Source organism: Mesoplodon densirostris, chromosome 3 (genome assembly GCF_025265405.1).
Source record: "Mesoplodon densirostris isolate mMesDen1 chromosome 3, mMesDen1 primary haplotype, whole genome shotgun sequence".
Taxonomy (NCBI): Eukaryota; Metazoa; Chordata; class Mammalia; order Artiodactyla; family Ziphiidae; genus Mesoplodon; species Mesoplodon densirostris.
Window position 1 is genome coordinate 6729517 of NC_082663.1, and position 23247 is coordinate 6752763.

A 23247-nucleotide genomic window follows, 5' to 3' on the forward strand; every position below is an offset into this window, starting at 1 on the left:
GATGAGTATATTTACAAATTGATTCCCTTAAGTATCCCTGGCACATGATTTAGAAGAAAACCCTTTTGAAATTATAGCCAAAAGATTTTGTTTATCTATATATCACTTATTCTAGTTTTGCAACAAACACAGGTAACATGGGACCTAGAGTAGCAAATGTAGCGCAGTGCTCTAGTATCTTTGGGGCAGCCCCTTAATTTCTCTTTCGCTTGCCCAATTTTCACTTAAAACCTTCACCCCATCTTGATGTTAATCTTCATTGCCCCTTTATGTCCTGACATGAAGAAGAATGTCTTCATTTTTCTGTGAATTTCTCCATGACACCTATAATGGGTTGCCTACTAGGAAGCAGATCTTTTTCCTAGGCCTAGAAAAAGAACTCAATTATTATTTATTCAGTGTTCTATCTCAGAAATATCATGCCTGTCATTTTTAAAATATCTTTGATTTGGATAGAAAAGAAAAATTTACAAGGCAGACTTGTTTATTTCTCTGCACTGACAAATGTGTTTGTGGTTTCAGTAAGATTTAATGCTGCTATTTAATTTTATGATGCTTCTTTGAGGGGAAGTTGCACTTTCTTTAGCAGGCATCACCTTGGTTATATGCTTTTGTCTGGTTTTTTTCTGAACTTATGAGCATTGGTTTAATATTCCAGATATCCATATCTCCTCGGGCAACAAATTTTTTCCATTTACCAAATGACCCCTCAGTCCCCATCATAATGGTGGGTCCAGGAACCGGCATAGCACCTTTCATTGGCTTCCTGCAACATAGGTATGTGTTTTCTTTGGCTGGTGAGAAAATGTGTCCCTTGCGGTCCTGGGTGGAAGTATGTAATAGAGAGCTTTTTTGTTTCTTCAGTGGTTTTTAGGATATTGGACTTTGGTTGTAAAATTTTTATTTTAAAAAATTATTATCAAATGTGTGATAGCATAGCATAATTTGTCACCATGAGAAAAGTAAATATATCTTCTAGAAATTGTGCTTTGTACTGGAACTTCCATTTTTACTCTAGTACATTCTTTTTCTTTTTCCCCTGCCGAACCATAGTTTATGGTGCATGTATTAGGGGACAAATTTCAAGCACACCTTTATGCTGTGGTGATGTGTAGCTGTCCATCTATTCCTTAGCTAGATAAAATTGGTAGTCACAAAGATCCAAGTACATCAACAGTTTCAAAGTTAAACCCTTAACATCAGTAATTTTCAACAGAATGATATTAATACATGTATATTTGTATCAGAACACAACTATTTTTTATTAAATAAATAAATAAAATTGTGCAGGGTCTCTCCCTGTTGGTGAAATAACAATTCTTAGGTAATATTCCCCAGATAGTGGAATAATATCCTTTGGACAAAGTCTTTTTGTTCTTTTCTTTTTTCTTAAGAAATCAAAAAAGTAGGGCGTGTCCATCATTTCTGAAACATTTCACAGCAGACCATTCTACCTTTTAAAACCCGGTGCCAGGACCTGGTGACGCAGTGGTTGAGGGTCCACCTGCCAATGCAGGGGACACGGGTTCGATCCCTGGTCTGGGAGGATCCCACATGCTTTAGAGCAACTGGACCCGTGTGCTGAGGCTGCTGAGCCTGTGCTCTAGAGCCTGCAAGCCACAACTACTAGGCCCATGCATCACAACTGCTGAGGCCCGTGCACCTAGAGCCCACGCATGCTCTGCAACAGGAGAGGCCGCAGCAATGAGAGGCCCGTGCACTGTGGCGAAGAGTGGCCCCCGCTCGCTGCAACTGGAGAGGGCCCGCACGCAGTGAAGACTCAACATAGCCAAAAATAAAGAAAATGAATGAATTTATTTTTAAAAAAAATCCCTGTGCCACTTTTCTATTATGTTAATTGAGAGTTAATTTTTATTCATAAAATTGTTATGAATATTTAATGTAGAAATTAGTCTGGGTTTCACAATGTGATAATTTGAATTATCCTCACTACAGAGATGTCATATAAAGCTCATAGATGTCTGCAGCTCATAGGTAAACTTACTTTTTGTAGTGTCTTCTGGAGTGGCCCAAGTACCCTGCGGGTAGTGAAATGTTAATTCAGTACATGGACTTTGAGTGACTGGGAAGGTGGATTTTACAGACCTAGCTGTAGAGGTAAAAGGAAAATGATTGCTTTTACCTATTCTTTATATCAAACATCTTTCTTTTTCACTTAGAGAGAAACTCCAAGAACATCACCCAGATGGACACTTTGGAGCGATGTGGTTGTTTTTTGGCTGCAGACATAAGGCTAGGGATTATTTATTCAGGTACTTCACAATTCTAGCATTGTAAGACTCAGCCATGCCATACAATGCTAATTTCAGACTTTTTCAACTTTAAATTACAAACCTTCCAGTGACCTATTAGATATTTTATTTCAGAGAGGAGCTCAGACATTTCCTTAAGTGTGGAATTCTCACTCACTTGAAAGTTTCCTTCTCAAGAGATGCTCCTGTGGGAGAGGAAGAAGCCCCAGCAAAGTATGTGCAAGACAATATCCAGCGTCACAGCAAGCAGGTAGCAAGGGTCCTTCTTCAGGAGAACGGTCATGTTTACGTGTGTGGGTAAGTGGCCGTCATGCTCAAGTGCCGGGGAGGGCAGGGCAGTCAGTAATGTTTATTAAAGAGACCAGGGACCGATTGGTTAATGATCTGGATGTGTATGGATGAGAGATTTGATTTTTAAATACAGAAATAGAAATACAAGCTCTAAAATGATTTTTAACATACACTTAATGGCCAAGAAGTTGGCCAGCGTGGCCCCCCCCCCAAAAAAAAGAAAATTAACTCATGCATTGGGGATTGCTTTGTGCTGTTTTAAATACATGTTTTTAGCCTCTGAATGTTACATTCTGTCTCAGGATTGATTTTGTTGTATCAGTAAATAGTGAATATGTGATTTGTGCAGTCGACCTAGCCAAGGAAAACAGTTTTGGTTTTGACTCTGAGAATGTGGGTCTAGGATCCTTTTTCTTTAAGGCATAATTTATGACGTCAAAGTTGACATAAGCCAGGAGTCATTCTTACGTTTCATCTACTTTTTGACATAAGATCCATTATAGAAACCTAAGATTGCCATAGAAAATAAACATTTTAGGAACTTAGCTACTTGTTTTAACGGAACTGAAACATGTTTGCCAGTTAAAAAGGAGTTCTGAAATAAGAAATTACTCTTTTTTTTAATCCTAACACATCCCTGGCATTTAAAACATTCCATAAGTCATCAGGTCAGTTTTTTTTGTTTGTTTAATTTTTTTAAACTATGAAATAGAAAAATAAATACTGGCATAGTGACCTAGAATACATATAATAGAAAAGGTTCATAAAACAAAACTTCCTTTTTCTACTTACTTTTTATGACACATTCTGATAACTTTTATTTTGTTTGTTCTGTCATTTTACAAAAAGCTGACTTTGGCTACGAAGTTGATTTCATGACCCATTAACGACTCCTCAGCTAGAAAACGCTGCTCTAGGTCAGAAAGGGCAGAGCTTCTGGACGCTGTGTTGGTTTACATTTTCATTTACTTTTAGTGAAGCATTTGATCTTTTGTTTGCAGAGGACAATGCTGTCAGTGTCAGATACAGGCTGAAGGCTTAGATGCAGCTCTAAGTAATGGAGGTGAAGTCCGTTGTGCAAACATACGTACAAATATATGAGTAACTGGTAATTGAGAACTTGGAGGGGTTCTTAAACATCTTAAAAAACTCCTAAAACATTAACCCAGAAATAACTCTGACCCGTCCCTGGTGCTTCATTTTTCCCATCCGTGGAGTGAAGCTGATGGTGTTCATGGCCGGTCAGAGGTGAGGTCTCAGGGTGCCCCCCCATGGCGCGCTGACACGGACCGGACCCAGGAGACGGAGGAGGGAGCGAACTTGTCCCTCAGCCCAGGGGACGCTGACTCAAAGGGGAGCCTTTGCTGCTGATAGTCAAGTGGGAAGCAGACAGAGGGGCACCTGCAGCCGCGGGACATGGGGAAGGGCCGTGGGGATAGAAGTGATCTCAGAGTGCTTGAGGGGAGAGCGTGACAGCCGATAAAACTTTCTCAGGAAATCTTACTGTGGGGGCAGGGCACGTTCAATTCCTGAGATGTTGGAATCCCGTCACACACTTGCATTCAATAAACATTCGAGTGCCTACTAAGTACTTGGCACTGTGCAGATGTCGAGAGATAAATGGCAAATGAGATGCACTCCTGTCCCAAGCCACCTGCTCCCTGTGGGAAGGCCAGGTCTGCAGATGCTCACGGTATTCCGGGTGCTGTGCGGGGGCCACAGGAGCGCACAGGAGGAGCCCCTTGCCCGACCTGCAAACAAAAGCGCTGGGACGTGGAAACACACTTAATAGAGGGCCAGCCCTTGGCGCGTTCTCAGTGAACGTGTCTGTTAATAACTCAGCGTGTGCACGCGTGCCTGTGAAGGCTTAGACGTGTCTGGGAGCTTGTTGCCCTCAGGAATGCCTTGAGAATAGAGGGAAGACAGGTGAGGAGGGGCCCGCTTGTGAGGTCCTCAGACATGTAAAGATTTCGGCTGCTCCCAGAGCTCGGACGCCTTTGAAGGGTTCAAAGCTGTGAATGGGGTGGTCAGCACTGCATGTGACAGTGGTCCTGGGCGAAGGCCTGTCCCTGGGGGAGTGGTAGGTGCCTGGACACCTGAGGGACACTTTCCAGAGAAGTGGAGGGAGGACTAAGGTGTAGTGACAGAGTCTCGGTAGTGAGGTTCGTGAATTAAGGAGGATTTGGTAAAAATCCCTGTTTCTTACACAGTAATGCCGTTATTCTTTTTTTTAGAGATGCTAAGAATATGGCCAAGGATGTAAATGATGTCCTTGTGGAGATAATAAGCAAAGAGGTTGGAGTTGAAAAACTAGAAGCAATGAAAACATTGGCTACTTTAAAAGAAGAAAAACGGTATCTTCAGGATATTTGGTGATAAAATTGGAAAATAAAGGAAGAGAATTAAGCTTTTTGGCTGAAAGTACTAAAAGACAACTTTACTGAAGCTTGAGACTTCCGATTTTTAAAATTAAAATTTTTTTTCAACATTTCTTGGAGGAGGTCGGGGGCTGGCATGGGGAGTGAACCATTTAACAGTGTAATAAGCTTTCAATTCAGGTTCCAATATCTGCCCCCCCACCCTCCCTAAACCGCCCTGAGCTGAAAAAGGCAGCCCGCGCTCCTCCGCCAGCACCTCCCGGGGCGCCTCTCCCTCCTGGAGAGCTTCTCCAGGGACCGCGACCAGATCACAGGGCATCTCTAGCAGTACCTGTGAAGGCTTCTCAGTACGGGATACGGGCACGAGCGTCACCTGGGTAGATAGTTAAATCTTGTGAGCTAGTCACCGTTTCTTTTTTAAATAATCTAAAAATAATTTATATTCTTATGTAAAATATACAATAAAAATATTCATATTAGTGCATTAAAGTTACATATGTATAGCATATCTGATTACATGTTTATATAATTTTATCAAATGGTTTATTACCAAAACTATATTTCTGATAAAAAAATATTTTAAGGTAATGCTTATAGGGATTTTTTTATGCTAGAAATCTGAAATATATTTTGAAATTCCACTCTGGCATGTGATTTATTTACCACAGTTACTTCTTTTTAATATCACAGTGTCAGAATTTAGGGAATTTGCATTCACTTTACAGATGCAAGCAAGTGCATATTTAAATAAAGCTACCACCCTTTTCTCCCCCTCTGTCCAGCCCCCAGCCCACCCCCATTCCCCACCTTTTCATTTCTGCTCCTTTCGACATATTTTTTAGTTTTTCCACGTAATTTATTTTACCTCCATGATATCACACAAGTTGTAACCTGGGCTTAAAATACCTACTTAATATCCTTGTATTTTTTAAATTGCTACTATTGTCTGACTATTTTGTGTCTTCCAAATTCATATATTCAAATCCTGACCTCAGCGTGATGGTGGTAGGAGCTGGGGCCTTTGCGGAATGGTTAGGTCATGATGCTGGAGCCCTCAGGAATGGGGTCAGCGCCCTTGTTACAAGAGGCCCCGCAGAGCTCCCCGCTCCTTCCCCCTTTGAGGACATCGTGGAAGTCGGCTGTCTGCAACCCTGAGGCCTTCACCAGAACCCGACAACACTGGAACCTGGTCTTTCCAGCTTCCAGAACTGTGAGAAATTCTATTGTCTGTTAGCCACCCAGTGGTATTTTGTTACAGCAGCTCGAATGGACTAAGACAATTCCCGGTGACACGTTCTCTTTTTTTTGTCAAAACGGAAATCAAAATGTAAAAGGGGTATGAAAACTTTTCTTCTACTCCCAGGTATATATTGTTTTTTTATGAAAGAGATTGGCATTTAAAAAACAAATCTTCACTGGGCTTCCCTGGTGGCGCAGTGGTTGAGAGTCCGCCTGCCGATGCAGGGGACACGGGTTCATGCCCCAGTCCGGGAACATCCCACATGCCGCGGAGCGGCTGGGCCCGTGAGCCATGGCCGCTGAGCCTGCGCGTCCGGAGTCTGTGCTCCGCAACGGGAGAGGCCACAACAATGAGAGGCCCGCGTACCACAAAAAAACAAACAAACAAACAAAAAAAACAAATCTTCACCTGTCAGAGGTTTCTGGTCATTTTGAAAAATGAAGATCTGAAGGAAATATTATATAATCTTAAGATTTGTTAAGGCTTCGTGCCTGTTTATTATAATCTCTAATCTCAAATATTTTACAATAGAAATACTTCCAAAAAACCAAAAGGCATAAGAAAACATAGCAAGCAAAATTGTATGCATATGTTATATATATCAGCCAAAATAGACTCAAGGTGAAAACATGAAAAGGGACAAAGAACAATATTCCTTATTGATAACTCTAACAAGAATATATGACAATTAAGAACTTGTGTCCATCTTTTTGAATTATGGTTTTCTCAAGGTATATGCCCAGTAGTGGGATTGCTGGGTCGTATGGTAGTTCTGTTTTTAGTTTTTTAAGGAACCTCCATACCGTTCTCCATAGTGGCTGTATCAATTTACATTGCCACCAATGGTGCAAGAGTGTTCTCTTTTCTCCACACCCTCTCCAGCGTTTGTTTTTTGTAGATTTTCTGATGATGCTTATTCTAACTGGTGTGAGGTGATACCGCACTGTAGTTCTGATTTGCATTTCTCTAATAATTAGTGATGTTGAGCATCTTTTCATGTGCCTCTCGGCCATCTGTATGTCTTTGGAGAAACGTCTATTTAGGTCTTCCACCCATTTTTGGATTGGGTTGTTTTGTTTTTTTGATATTGAGCTGCATGAGCTGTTTGTATATTTTGGAGATTAATTCTTTGTCAGTTGCTTCAGTTGCAAATATTTTCTCCCATTCTGAAGGTTGTCTTCCCGTCTTGTTTATGGTTTCCTTTGCTATGCAAAAGCTTTTAAGTTTGATTAGGTCCCATTTGTTTATTTTTGTTTATATTTTCATTACTCGAGAAGGTGGGTCAATAAAAGATCCCCCCCACCAGTGTTCGTTGCAGCACTGTTTACAGTAGCCAGGTCATGGAAGTGACCGAAATGTCCATCAACAGATGAATGGATAAAGAAGATGTGGTACATATATACAGTGGAATATTACTCAGCTATAAAAAGGAATGAAATTGGGTCATTTGTAGAGATATGGATGGACCTAGAGTCTGTCATACAAAGTGAAACAAGTCAGAAAGAAAAACAAATATTGTATATTAACACATGTATGTGGAATCTAGAAAAATAGTTCAGACGAACCTATTTCCAGGGCAGGAATAGCGATGCAGACGTAGAGAACGGAAGTGTGGACACGGGGGAAAGGGGAGGGTGGGATGAATTGGGAGATTAGTTTTGACATAAATACACTACCATGTGTAAAACAGATAGCTAGTGGGAACATGCAGTGTAGAACAGAGAGCTCAGCTTGGTGGTCTGTGATGACCTAGATGGGCAGGATGGGAGGGAGGTCCAAGAGGGAGGGGATATATGTATACATACAGCTGATTCGCTTCCTTGTACAGCAGAAACTAATACAACATTGTAAAGCAGCTATACTCCAATAAAAAAGTTTTGTTCATTTTGTTGTCTGTCCATGCGTGACCCCAAAACTGATAGGTCCCTAAAGACAGACTGAGGAGTGTCTGTAGTGGCCCCAGAACCTGACCCGGGCCATCTTGAGTTATGCACAACATCCGGGTTATTTCTGTTAGTTTGTTAGATACCAAGTTTAGGTGAGTATTGGTCAGCTGTTCCCTCTCAGTGTGCCAGCAGATGCTGGTGAAACTAGATCCCAGGCCAGATTCTGCAGCACATGCAGATATTTAATAGTTCACTAGCAGTCAGGCATAAAACATCTTACAGCCTGTCCTGTAAGCTTAATGAAGTTCCAGCCCTGTCTCTCTACCTGGGCCAGCTACATCTTGCATAAAAAGTTTCACATCTTGTGTCAGTTTATTCAAGGTGGTTGTGAGTACTCCAGGAGCAGGGTTTTGTTTCTCCTAGCAGCATTGTGAGCTGCCCTCCAACCCGTTGGCTGGACACAGTGCTAATTTATGCCTCAGGCGCTACCCCAAGGGTCTTGCTAGAAAAAGTCTTTGACCTTGTTTATGCTGCGGTGAAGAGTACCTCTGAGTTAATCTGTTCAAACTTCATCATATCTTAATAGTGCTACGTATTCAGTAAGAGCCCCTTTCTAACCTCAGTTTTTCTAAGAATCTACTATTGGACACATTATTTTCAGTAACATAATGTTGATCAGTGATGAAATCTATTAATAGAAGAGCTTGGGGTAGCTGTCTGCATTAAAGTTTTCTTCATTATGATGCTAACTGCACCCCGAGGGTTCCTTACTCTCTAACACACCTATGTATCTGAAGTATTCTAGACTGAATTCCAGACACCATAACACTGGGACACTAATCTATTTACTCATAAACTATCAGATAAAAAACTCGGAGAATTTGGCCTTTGCAGTTAGCAAACTAGATGATGTACATGCTGCATCCAACAAACTAGGTATCCATATTGGTTTCAGATATACTTGAAACATTTTAAAAATTGACCATGAACTAGGCCATAAAGGAAAACTCAACAGATTGCATGAAATAAGCATGGTTTGCTGATCCTAATAGAATTAAAAACCATAAAAAGCAGCCCACAAAGGCCACATTGAAGAATATTTAAACACATGCAAATGATTCATGGCATAGGAAATAAAACTAGATGACAGAAGATTTAGGACTGGTTTCTTCTAAAGTGTTCACTGGACACACAGTTGCAGCCAAAGCAACACCCGGAGGGAAATTTCACTCATCCACTTCACAGATATTTTGAGGGCCTACTTTGCCAGGTACTGAAGTGCTGCTGATACAGTAGTGAACAAAGTAGGTAAAATGCCTCTGTTCTCAGAGCTTACATTTCTATTTGAGGAGAGCCATAAATGAATGAATAAATACCAATTACGATGTCTGAGAAGGTGATAAGCGTCATGGAGAAGGGCAAACCAGGCTAAAGGGGCTTTGGTATGCAGTGTTGGAAGGGCCGTGCAACCAGACAGAGCAGTCAGGGAAGGGCTCACTGAGAAAGGAAAGATCTGGAAGAGAGCAGGCAGCCAGCTGCTGTGGCCAGGGGCAGTCCGTGCAAAGGTCCGGAGGTAGGACGGTGTCTGGTAAATTGGAGAGAGAGAAAAGGAATGGGGAAATCCGATGATGTGTTGCCTTGAGGTCATTGTAGATTTTGGTTTTTACTCCGAGTGACTAGAAAGCCATTGGATCGGAGGAATTACATGATCTAATGATAGTTTACATTCTGCAGGACTTTGGCTGTTGTGGTTGAGACTGAACTGAAAGAGCCAGGGATTGAACCACTGAAATCACTTAGAGAGCTGACATAATACAAAGGGTCAGGTCATCGAATCAGACTCACGAGAGTCAGAAATCTTAACCTCCAGCTTTACTAATGTCAAGTCAGGTAAATGTAGGACACGTGGAGAAGAGAGAAACCTAGCACTGCCTCTACCACTCCCTAGGATCTTCCTGCTGCATTAGGCCCTTGCAGACCGAAATTATTATAAAATGCATACATTGCAAATAGGGCATCACGTACACAAAAGGGACTATTTAGGTCATGGAGTATCTCTTTTATATGCCCAAAATTACACAGCTAATGCAACACTTTCTGGAACGCCAAGCCCTATAAATCTGTGCATCCTAGGTTTATCTAGGTGAGCACTGTAGACAAACCAAGGACGTCCTGCCAAAAGTATTCAGTAATTATATTAACTGTAATTGAACTAACAATCCAAATAGAGGCAAGATTATTAAGCAAACCAACCCATATGTTATTTAGAAGAGATAGACTTTAAGTTGGAAAGTTCGGAAAAGAATATACCATGCAAACAAAAGAAAAGCAAGTGTAGTTAAATTCATATAAAAAGGAGGCTTAAAGCAAGAAATATCACAAGAGATATTTTCATGGTGATGAGAGTCAATTGATGAGAAAGACATGAAAATCCTAAATATGCATGCACTCAATAAAGAAGCTGCAAAATATATAAAGCAAAAATTGTCAGAACTAAAAGGAGGAAAAGCCAAATCCAAAATCACATTTGGAAAGTTATACCATAGAAAGAACAAGCAAATGAGAGTAAGCATTTAAAAGATTTTTAACAACACAATAGGATCTAATTGACATATATAAAACACTAACACCAACAACTTCAGAATAGAACTTGTCTTCTAGTTTACATTGTATATTTACCAGAATAGACCAACTTTTAAAGAGATAGAAACTGTACAATAGGTTTTCTGAGAATTAAACTAAAAGTCAATAACTAAATGAAACCAGAATAACCTCCAAATATTTTGAAAATAACCAACACAAAGTAACCTATGAGTCAAGAAAAATCACAAGGAAATTAGAAAATATTTTGATGAAGACGAAAAAAGACTCCAAAATTTGTAGTATGCAGCTAAATCAGTGCTCTGGGGGAAGTTTGTGCATCTAAATTCTTTTTTTTTTTTTTTTTTTGTGGTACGTGGCCTCTCACTGTTGTGGCCTTTCCCGCTGCGGAGCACAGGCTCTGGACACGCAGGCCCAGCGATCATGGTTCACAGGCCCAGCTGCTCTGCGGCACATGGGATCTTCCCAGACTGGGGCATGAACCCGTGTCCCCTGCATTGACAGGTGGACTCTCAACCACTGCACCACCAGGGAAGCCCAAAATTCTTATAAAATTTAAAAAGCTCAGAAGCCAATGATCTACGCTTTAATACTAGGAAGTTAGAAAAGGATCAGTACGTTAACTACCAAGAATATGAAAGAAGGTAGTAAAGATAAAAGAAAATGAAATAGAAAAAACAATGTATAATAGAGAAAACCAGCAAAGCAAAAATTAATTGTTTAAGATTTTTTCCATCTTTATTGAGGTATAATTAACAAATACAATTGTATAGAATTATAATGTACAATGTGATGATTTGATCTATGCATACTTTGTGAAATGATGACCACATCAGGTTAATTATCACATTCATTGCCTCACATAGTTATGGTATTTGAGTGTGTGTGATGAGAATGCTTAAGATCTACTCTCTTAGCACATTTCAAGTATACGATACTGTATTATTAACTATGGTGACCATGCTGTACATTAGATTCCCAGATCTTACTCATCTTATAACCAAAGGCTTATACCCTTTGACTGGCATCTCCCCATTTCCCCAGCCTCCAGCCTGGGGTAACCAGCATTCTACTATTTCTGTGACTTTGACTTTGTTCTTTTTAGATTCCACATATAAGTGAGACCGTACAATATTTGCCGTTCTCTGGCTTATTTCACTTAGCATAAATGTCCTCTGTGTTCATTCATGTTGCACATGGCAGGATTGCTTTCTCGGCTGAGTAATATTCCATTGTGTATATTGTTACAGATAAACTGAGGCACATTAAACATTTTAAGATTTTATTTGAGCAAAAATCAGTTCAAACCAGGCAGCACCAAACAGGAAGTTTTCAGGAGTGCTCCACCTGTGGAAACTAGGGAAAAGACTAATGAGGAAGATGAGGAAGCAAAACAAGGGAATTGTTTGCTTGGCTATGGCTTAAGCAGATACGTTATTTGGGAAATCCTATTTGGCTGTTTGTGATTGTCTGTCCTTAGGTTTTGATTTCTTAACCTTGAGGCGCTACAGGCTTAGGTTTTGGTGGCTTACGTAGGCTGCCAAGGCATTGAAGCCACTTCAGGGCTTCCCTGGTGGCACAGTGGTTGCGAATCTGCCTGCCAATGCAGGGGACACGTGTTCGAGCCCTGGTGCAGGAAGATCCCACATGCCGCAGAGCAACGAAGCCTGGGAGCCACAACTACTGAGCCTGCGCGTCTGGAGCCTGTGCTCCGCAACAAGAGAGGCCGCGATAGTGAGGGGCCTGTACACCGCAATGAAGAGTGGCCCCCACTTGCCGCAACTAGAGAAAGCCCTCGCACAGAAACGAAGACCCAACACAGCCAAAAATAAATAAACAAAAATATTGTTAAGTATTTAAGAAAAAAAAAAAAAAAGCCACCCCAGCCTACCGACCTCCTTATTTAGTTAATGTAACGATATATACCACATCGTCTTTATGCATTCATCTGTTGACAGACACTGAGGTTGTTTCCATACCTTGGCTATTGTGAATAAAGCTGTAACAAATATGGGAGTGCAGATATCTCTTCGAGATACTGATTTCATTTCCTTTGGATGTATATCAAGAAGTGGAATTACTGACTCATATGGTAGTTCTATTTTTAAGTTTTTGAGGAACCTCCATAGTGGCCATGCCAATTTACATTCCCATCAAAAGTGCACAAGTGTCCCCTTTTCTCCACATTCTCACCAGTACTTATTATCTCTTGTCTTTTTGATAAAAGCCATCCTAGCAGGTGTGAGATGACAGCTCATTGTGGTTTTGATTTGCATTTCCCGATGGTTAGTGATATTGAACACCTTTCCATGTACCTGTTGACTATTTGTGTCTTCTTTGGAAAAATGTCTGTTGTCTTTTGCAATTTTTTTTTACCACTGAGTTGTATGTTATATATATATATATATATATATATATATATATATATATATATATATATATATATATATATGATATTATTAAGCCCTTATCAGATATATTATTTATAAATATTTTCTCCCATTCCATAGGCTGCTTTTCCATTTTGTTGATGGTTCCCTTTGCTGTGCAGAAGCTTTTTAGTTTGATGTAGTACCATTTATTTATTTTTGCTTATGTTGCTTGTGCTTTTGGTTTCATAACAAAAAATCATTGCCAACCAATGTCAAGGATCTTTTATCCTATGTTTTATTCTAGGAGTTTTATGATTTCAGGTCTTACATTTAAGTTTTTAATTCATTTTGAGTTAATTTTTGTGAGTGGTATAAGATAGGGAACCAGTTTCTTTCTTTTGCATGTGAATATCCAGTTTTCCCAACACCATTTATTGAAGAGACTGTCCTTTTGCCATTGTGTGTTCTTTGTGACTTTGTCAAAGATTAGTTGACTGGCTATGTGTGGGTTTATTTCTGGGATCTAGATTCTGTTCCATTGATCTGTGTGCCTGTTTTTATGCCAGTAACATACTATTTCGATTACTGTAGCTTTGTAATATAGCTTGAAATCAGGGTGTGTGATGTCTCCAGTTTTGTTCCTCTTTCTCAAGATTGCTTTGTCTATTTGGGATATCTTGTGGTTTCATACAAATTTTAGGATTGTTTTTTCAATTTCTGTGAAAAGTGCCAATGGAATTTTGGTAGCAATTTCACTGAATTTATAGATCACTATAGATAGTAGGACATTTAATAGTGTTATTTTTTTCCAATCCATGAACATGGACTATCTTTTCATTTATTTGTGTCTTCCTCAATTTCTTTCATCTATGTCTTATAGTTTTTCAAAATTCAACATCTTTTTATGATAAAAACTCTCAACAAATTGGGTACAGAAGGAACGTACCTCAACATAATAAGAAAAAACGTGCACGTTTGATGTCAGAAGTATTGTGAGTGAAAACTGTTTGGTTACCAAGCCTGAATTAAGAGATTTATGGGGCCTCCCTGGTGGCGCAGTGGTTAAGAGTCCGCCTGCCGATGCAGGGGATACGGGTTCGTGCCCCGGTCTGGGAGGATCCCATATGCCACGGAGCGGCTGGGCCCGTGAGCCATGGCCGCTGGGCCTGCGCATCCGGAGCCTGTGCTCCGCAACGGGAGAGACCACAACAGTGAGAGGCCCGCATACAGCAAAAAGAAAAAAAAAAAAAAGAGATTTATGAACAAGCTATGATCACTTAGGAAAAATTAAGGATATTGTATTTCTGTATATCCAGATTGTTACTATAAATTTAAAACTTGCTACATGAAAAATAAACAGTTACCTTAAGTAAGTTTAAGTAAGTCTTAAACCTGGACTTTCTGATTAAACTTTAGTGCATCCTTCTGATCTCCCACTGCTCCCAAGTACCTAAACTATTATACCTTGGCTTTAAAATCCCCATGGCAATAAGATGACTTCCAATAACCTGGGGCTTCTAAGATGTGTTGTTTTCTTGCCTATTCAGGAGTATTTCTTCACTCCGTGGATTTTTTTCACTGGACATGACTTGGCTTTATTTGAATTTTCCTAAAATGTTATCACCGAGTGGATTGTACTTCAAATTCATCTTTAATCAGTCAGATTAAAAAAATACTGGAAAGAATAGCCACATTAATAAATTTAAGCTTTAAGTTCTTTAATCACAGCACTAATTATATTTTAAAATTATCTCAACTGGATTTGTATTTTGCCATGATTGGGGACTTAAATTTTTATCAATTTATTTATTTTCTTTTAATTGAAGTGCTTAGCTTATCTGGTTTACACAGAGATTTCCATGATTTTCTTTTTTCATGTTTGGTGATGGAAAGTTTCATTCAGCTTCAGTATGTGCTTGAGGGGCATTGTGGTGGGGATGGGGGGAAAGTTCATAGTCTGGAATCAGAAACTTAAGAGCTGCAGCTCCTTGGAGAGACAGAGAGCACAGTAGTTAATAGCATAAATACATGTTTGAAATAGACACATGTTTGAAACTCAGCTCTCATGCATGGTTGATGTCTTTGAACAGGTTATTTAACCTCTCTTTGCCTCAGTCTGTTAAATGGGGATTATGAGTTAATTTATATATAAAGAACTTAGAATAGCTCCTGGCATTCAGTGAGTCCTTTATAAGTGGAACTGCTATTAATGATAACAACTTCAGATACAGTTTTTGTTTTCTCTGTGATATATATTTCCATTTTTTTCTATAAAATGCTGAGGTATAAACCACGATCATTTCTGGTCCTGTAAGATTCTCAATTTATTTTGCTTCTGAGGTATTAATGATAAATATTTAAAGGTTCAAACATGAAAGTAAGCATTCATGAATATGGAGAATTTCAAATAGCTCTACACAGACCCAGAGCTGCCTGAATTACAATTTTTGGTGAGATGAATGAATACCCTGCATCACATGCTGACTGCCGTGAGGAATGTCCCATGTGACAAGATCTGGTCAGTTCTGGTTTCCCTCCTGCTCTGTGAGCCACAAGATTAGTCCTTTTAGTCACTCAGGTGATGCAGTTTACCTAATGTGTGTGGACATACACGTCAAGGTGGCTTATTTTCATAAAAGTTGAAAACTGAGATAATTTAAATATTTTTGCAATATTTGAATGGATATGATAAGTTTTCCCACTCAGGAAGGAACTTTTTTTTTTAACATCTTTATTGGAGTATAATTGTTTTACAATGATGTGTTAGTTTCTTCTTTATAACAAAGTGAATCAGTTATACATATACATATGTCCTCACATCTCTTCCCTCTTGCGTCTCCCTCCCTTCCACCCTCCCTATCCCACCCCTCTAGGTGGTCACAAAGCACCGAGCTGATCTTCCTGTGCTATGTGGCTGCTTCCCACTAGCTATCTATTTTACGTTTGGTAGTGTGTATATAAGTCCATGCCACTCTCTCACTTCATCCCAGCTTACCCTTCCCCCTCCCTGTGTCCTCAAGTTAAACACTATTAAAAGCAGTGTTACTCACAGTGTTGTTAAATCAATTCTTCCAGGCTTTCATCTATGCTTTGTTTAATGCTAACATTTTTCTTTTTAAATGGGGTTGATTGACATTTCATGGAGATCCAAATATCACTTTTGACATCCATTAAATTTTCATGACCTGAAGTTCAGCTGTGTTTTTTTAGGTTAGGACAACTTTTGCTTTTAGAAGTATTCTTTTAGGGTAAGAATATTAAACTAGAGTTGGCTGAAGTATGTTGAATGCATTTTATTGTCTGATCAGTCTCTCTTCAGCATTTATTATGTTCAGTGTACATGTGTGCACAACCCACCATTGTAAGCAGTGGGTGGCATGATATGAGAAGAAACCCAGTTCAGAACCTAGGGTTCCCTGGTCTGCCCACTTCTGCCATGTGTCTCATGACAGGGTTAACAGAGTTTATCCACCCCTGTGTGTCCACCCTGTGGGCCTCAGGGAGTCATCACTGAGATTCTCTGAGATACGTGTTATTATTCTTAGTCTGCAAATGAGGTTTGGCTAAGAAGATTTAACTGCTCCATAAACTCACACAACCTTATTTTTATTCTAAATGAGCGTCTTGGTTATTCTCAGGTCTTTGTTATTCTTCGTAAATTTTAGAATCAGCTTTTCAAGTTCATCAAAACATCCTGATGAGATTTTTTTTTTTTTTTTTTTTGCGGTACGCGGGCCTCTCACTGCTGTGGCCTCTCCTGTTGTGGAGCACAGGCTCCGGACGCGCAGGCTCAGCAGCCATGGCTCACGGGCCCAGCCGCTCCACAGCATGTGGGATCTTCCCGGACCGGGGCACGAACCCGTGTCACCTGCATCGGCAGGCGGACTCTCAACCACCGTGCCACCATGGAAGCCCCTGATTAGATTTTTAAATTGGAATTGCCTTGAGTACATGTTGGAAGGACTGAAATCTCTGCCATATTGTTGCTTGCTATCATGAAAATGGTTCTGCTCTCCATTTGATTAAATCTTTTGTAATGTCCTTCAGTAAAGTTTTGTAATTTTTTTCACACAGCGTTTATACATCTTTTGTTCATTTTATTCTTAGGAACACTGGATATTCTGTGATTCTTAAATTATTTTTTAAAAACTTTAAATGACTTTCTAGAATTTGAAAAAAACTAGTTTGAAAATAGGATATAGATAATATTAATCATAGGAATTTAGTAGATTTATCAAATAATATTAAATAGCTTTACTAAACCACACAATAATAATATTATTGTAGAATTAATTCTGATCGGCTTAGAAAAATTAAACTCCAAGCTTTATTATGATTTTGTCGCTTTTCTCACTAACATCTTTCTGTTCCAGAGCCCCACGCAGGACACCACATTACATTTAATGTTCTTACCTCCTCGGTCTCCTCCAGCCTGTGACAGTTTTTCAGTTTTTCATTGTTTTTCATGACACTGAAGTTTTGAAAAGCACTTGTCAGGTATTTTGTAGGAGGTTCCTTGTTTGGGGTTTGTCTGATAGTTACTCATGGTTACACTGGGATCGTGGTTTTTAGAGAATACACCAGAGGTGAGATGTCACCTTATTTCTGGGAGCATGTGGCATAACATGATTAACAACTGGTGAGGTTAACCCTGTCACTTGGTTAAGGTGGAACCTGCTAGCTTTCTCCACTGGGAAGTTCCTGTTTTTCCTTTTCAGTCTATTTGGAAATGAGTCACTAAGTCCAGCCCATATTAAAAGGGAGGGAAATTAAGCTTGACCTCCTGGAGGAGTATCTATCTCTATATATTATTTTTATGCTTTGTAAGGAAATTTGTCCCTTCTCCAAGTTATGTATTTTATTTTATCATCTGTTTCTATCAGATCGACTCATGGGTATTTATTTAAATACTATGGGTTATAATATTATGGATGTTTTTGCTCAAATTTTTCATCTTTGACTACTACAAGGTCTTTCAGGTTGACTCTTGTGTTCCTGCAATATGCCCCTTTGTTTTATTTTCTAAGTATTTCCTTATTTTCTGGCACTCTGAGATGTTCCAGGATCATCTTGTATTCTCTCTGCCCCAGTGTTACAATCAAACATTTTCCCAAATAGCCCTGATTCCTTCTATTAGAGAATCCCTGACGACCACTGATCTCTTTTCTATCTCTCTAATTTTGCCTTTTCCAGACTGTGACTTGATTAGAATTATACAACAGGCTGCTTTTTGGGTGGGTCTTCCTTCATTTAGCAAAATATCTCTAAGATTCATCCATGTGATTGTGTGAATTGACATCTAGCTCCTTTTTATTGCTAAGTAATATTTCGTTGCATGGATATACAAAAGCTTATTCATTCACAGATTGAAAGAAATCTTCTGCACGAACATAAGTTTTCAATTCACTTGGATAAGTATGTGGGAGTGGGATTTCTGGGTCAGATGCTAAGCTTTTCTTTTATTTTCCTTTTAAAAAATAAAATTTCTAAGAAATTGCCAAACTGTCTTCCAAAGCAGCTGTCTTGTTTTGCATTCCCACCAGTGATGGCTGAGAGCTCATGCACTTATTTTTAGAGTAAATTAGTAGGAGCTCAGCCTTGTTAGAGCTTCAGAACTGTCCCGTCTGCGGTCTCCATGCCATCATGTGTTACCGCATTCAAACAGGAGAGTCAAAATTTCAAAAGATGGCATGGAGATGATAGAAACAAAGAGACAGAACTTGAGTTACTTGAATTTTGTTATTCTGTATGACCGCTTGGAGCTTCTTCATGGTAACTTATTTTAACATTGGAAAACAATCACTTGCTTCAGTCTTACTTTATAGGTGAAAAATGCTTTGAAATATAGGTGTAGCCATGATCATATGATGTGCTCATTAAGAAGCTCTGCGTGGACTACAGACCAATGCTGGGATATCCACCTCAACCTGTGAAGTGCGTTGCCGTCTGAAAATTAACGTGGACATGACAGGTGCTTCTCAGATTTTGTTCTCTACTGTATGTGATTTTTTTTTTCCCTGAGCCATCTTCTTTTCTGGTGTAAACTTTTAAATCAAGTAAATCAGATATAAAAATGTTTATAAACAGCCAGAATCAACCCTAAAAATGATATAGTGAAACCCACACTTTAAAACTGTTCCTTGAAGATCAGCACCAGAAACTGTGGAGAAAACCATTAACCAAGCAACAATAAAACTTAAGTAAATGGGCATTTGTACAGAAAAAAAAAATCCAATTTAAGGCAGAACGTCAGGAGAAAGGACAAAAGGGGCTGGCCTTTTGTTGCCAGAAGGAACTGCAGGGCACATTTGAGTATTTTATTAATTTCACCAAGAACTGGACAGTTCTTCTGAAGCAATGGGTTAAATATTCTCAATGTTTCTTAACATCCAGCCCTTTTCTCAGACTCTTTTGGACATTTTCACTTAATAGAAATTTATGGTGAAGGTATGTTAGAGGAAATTCTTCCATGCAGAGACATTTGAAAGCCATTAGAATCAGTCCTGAAGGAACAAAGACAATAACAGTATTTCAATTTCTGGAATTTATTGTGAAATGTGATTTTTTTTCTTTATGGATCTCTGACAAACTTACATTTAAGACTTCCTAACAATTCATATATCTGTTTCTTTACATGAAAAAACTTTCCAAACTTAACATTTTTAAGGTTTTTAAAGTAACATTTATTTCTTAAAAGTTAACATGTGCATAATAGGAAACCAAAGAACACAAGAAGCAAAAAACAAAGTCATCCATCATCACAAGCAGTTTACCATTTGATGTGTCCTTCTAGGTCTCGTTTGTGTATTTAAACACAACTAAGCATCCATTTTTATGTAATTAAGATCATACAGTTATGTATCATGCTTTTTCACACATCATGAATATTTACCATTTCAAAGTCCCAAAGCTATGAGTATTTTGATTACCAAAAATACACTACACCAACTCAATCTGGAAGGAAAAAAAAATGTAATCCTTTCTTGGCGACAAAAACTTCAGAAAAGACAAAAATGGCAACAGGCCTCTAGATAAAGATATTGGCAAAGTTATGATTAAAATACTACATTCCCTTAACGTTCAATTAAAAATGAGACATAAAGTAACAGAGTACCCAAAGTATAATGCTTTTAAGAGGATTCATTATCTGATCTAAACTATTAAAGTGTTAGCAAGGAGGTATGTTTCCACTGAATTACTTAACAATGTATTCCTATAGTACAGCTAAGAGATGCACACACATCAATGGTTATCATCAAAATATAAAAAGGAACACATCCACATACTTCCCTCCCTTTTATACTTCCTTCTGCGCCTCTGCTGCCAACCTAATGAACAAGTCCTGGTGTACATTTCTCAGATGATTTAACAATTCCATGTCCAAGATGCTACTTTTTTATCAATTATAACAAAGATATTTACAAATTGGTTAATTCACTAGCTTTACTTTTTATCCTACACTGTCACCTCAGGACTCCTAAAAAGCCTAGATGTTGCAAAATAATGAATGAACCTTGTCCATAATAAGCATTGGTACTTTACAAAAATGCACATTTAGACCTATGTTTATAACCTAAAACTGTCTTCTAGATATGGAGATATTAGCCAAGAGCCCTTTCCTTCACCCTTCCTCTTACCCCTCCTCCAGCATATCAGTGACTAAGTACAGGACTATATCTAGCTCCAAGAGGTGGATTAACATAGACGCTCCCAGAAGACACAGCCCTTCCTAAAAACCAACAAAAGGGCATTTATTAAGGGGTTATTTTACTACCTCTACTTTTAATATACTTTGGGCATTAGGACCTGCTTATTCTTTAATACACAGCAATATTAACTAAAACACACAAATAGAACAATGGTTAGACAATCTGAACTTGTCTAAAGACTCATGGGCACAGATCCCTTCTCTGTACTTCCTTCCCTGTCCGCTCCCCGCCTCCCCACCACCCCGTGAATAGTCAGCTTACTTTCCGAGACCCAAGTTTAACAATTTCCACTCCCCCAATACAACCATTCCTATGAATTAACAGAAAAAAAAATACTTAAAAGGTGTTACTTTTAACTCTCTACTTTCAACATGTGTTGTGCACTTTTACACATCTAGAAAGATTAGATGTTTCAAATATGGATTTAAGTTTGTCCACTATATATATATGAAGTAACACTGAAGAAACTGCACACAAAGGCTATAGTCACAAAGTGTCTCCTAAACAGGAACACTCTGGCCTAGAACGATTCTCCTTCTCATCTCTATCAACCCAGTGGACAAGAATAATGTAATGCTTAGAGGGGATTTTAACAATTTCACTTCCTCCAGTTGTTTTCAGAAGTCTTTCCTATGAATTTTAACACAAAGTGTACACAATGTAGTTATCGGCTACTTTTGTCATACGCTGGCAACCGCTTTAACACCTGGGAAGACTAGATGTTGTAAATTTGGACCCACTGTCCTTTGTGTACACTATGTACACAGCCAAGTAAAACAAAATGCAGAGACACACTGGGCAATGGTTAGTCTTGGTATAAAGCCCTTTACACTTTCTTCTTTCTCCCTGAACCAGCACAAATAAAATAATGTGTACTGCTCAGAGAGGTGGTTTGATCATTTCAATCACTCCATTTCCAAAAGACAGCATTTCACATGAATTTTAACAAAAGGATATATCTACAAAAGATGTTACTTCACTACCTCTACTTTTAACATACTTTGTGCACTTCTAAACATCTAGAAAGATGAGATTTCAAATAAGGACTTAAGTTTCTCCACTATGTACAACGTAGTGTTGAATAAACTACACACATGTAACAATGGTTAGATCTGAAAGTGTCTTCTACATAGGAACATTCTAATCTAGAACAACACTTCATTTCTCCCAGTACCTCCTTTCTGCCATCCATGCAACATTGGGCAAGTACAGGCACAGGTGTCACTTAGATGTGATTTACAATTTCACTTCCAAAGGTCCTTTTCAGAAGATGGCCTTTCAATTAATTTTAACACAAAGTGTACAAAATGTGTTAGTTTACTAACTGTACTTTTGTCATACATTGGCAACCTCTTTAATATCTACAGACAAGATATTATAAAACTGGGACCCATTGGTCCAGTATATACAAAACATATACAGTAAAGTTAAACAAAATGCATGTAACATAGAGCAATGGATAAGTTGAAATGTTCTAGTACCTGCTAGCAAAACATCTTCTGCTATCTTCCCTCCCACCTCCCTAAACCCAATGAACAAGCACAGAGTATACTCTTCAGAGAGGAGGTTTAACAATTCCATTTCCAAAGACAGTATTTCCCATCAGTTTTTAAAAGCTATTTACAAGAAGCATTATTCTACTGCTTCTACTTTTAAATACATCAAGCACTTCTAGACATCTAGAAAGAATAGATATTTCATGTAAGAACTTACTTGTCCACTATGTACACAGCACTGTTAAATAAAATTGCACACATGTAACAATGGTTATAATCTGAGGTATCTTCTAAATATGACCATTTTGGCCTGAACCATTTCCTCCCTCACTTCCTTCTCTCCACCGCCAATCCAGTGGACAAGTAGATGCATGTGTAATGCTTAGAGGTGGTTGAACAAATTCATATCCAAAAGTCATTTACAGAAGTCAAGCTTTCCTATGAATTTCAATAAAGTGTACAAAATGTGCTAATTTTTCTAACTACTTTGTCATACACTGGCAACCCCTTTAACATCTAGAGACTAGATGTTGCAAAATCAAGACTCAATTTGTACATTATATACACTATATACACAGCAAAACAAAATGAGCATACAAAAAATGGTTTTGTCTGAAAATGCCAGGTTTGAACACACTAGCATATTACCTTTTGCAATTCTTTCCCTCCCTCCTCCAAACCACTGAACAAGTATAGACAATAGTATACTGCTCAGAGAGGTGGTTTAACATATAACATTCCCAAAGACAGTACTTCCTGTGAATTTTAGCAAAAAGATATTTACAAAGTGATAGTTTACTACCTCTACATTTAACATATGTTGGGCACTTCTAAACATCTAGATGGACTAGATGTTTCAAATAAGGACTTAATTTGTCCACTATATACAGAGCAGTATTGAACGAACTGCATATATGTAGCAGTTATAATCTGAAAGTGTCTTCAAAATACCAGTATTCTAGCCATTCTAAGACCAACCCCCTTCTCTCTCTCCCCCCTCC

General features: G+C 38.7%; 1 protein-coding gene across 4 annotated transcripts in view; it reads left to right on the forward strand.

The window, feature by feature from the left end:
• The window catches only part of MTRR (5-methyltetrahydrofolate-homocysteine methyltransferase reductase), a 30509-nt gene extending 25074 nt beyond the window's left edge, over positions 1 to 5435 (forward strand). For 3 of the 4 annotated variants that reach the window (XM_060092718.1, XM_060092715.1, XM_060092716.1), the window contains exons 12-15: positions 659 to 777; positions 2181 to 2273; positions 2388 to 2570; positions 4799 to 5435. In XM_060092718.1, coding sequence (XP_059948701.1) covers positions 659 to 777; positions 2181 to 2273; positions 2388 to 2570; positions 4799 to 4940 — 537 coding nt within the window. In that variant the 3' untranslated portion in view covers positions 4941 to 5435. The remainder of the gene's footprint in view (positions 1 to 658; positions 778 to 2180; positions 2274 to 2387; positions 2571 to 4798) is intronic. The other variant, XM_060092717.1, reaches the window with a different exon arrangement.
• The last annotated feature ends 17812 nt before the right edge of the window (positions 5436 to 23247 follow it).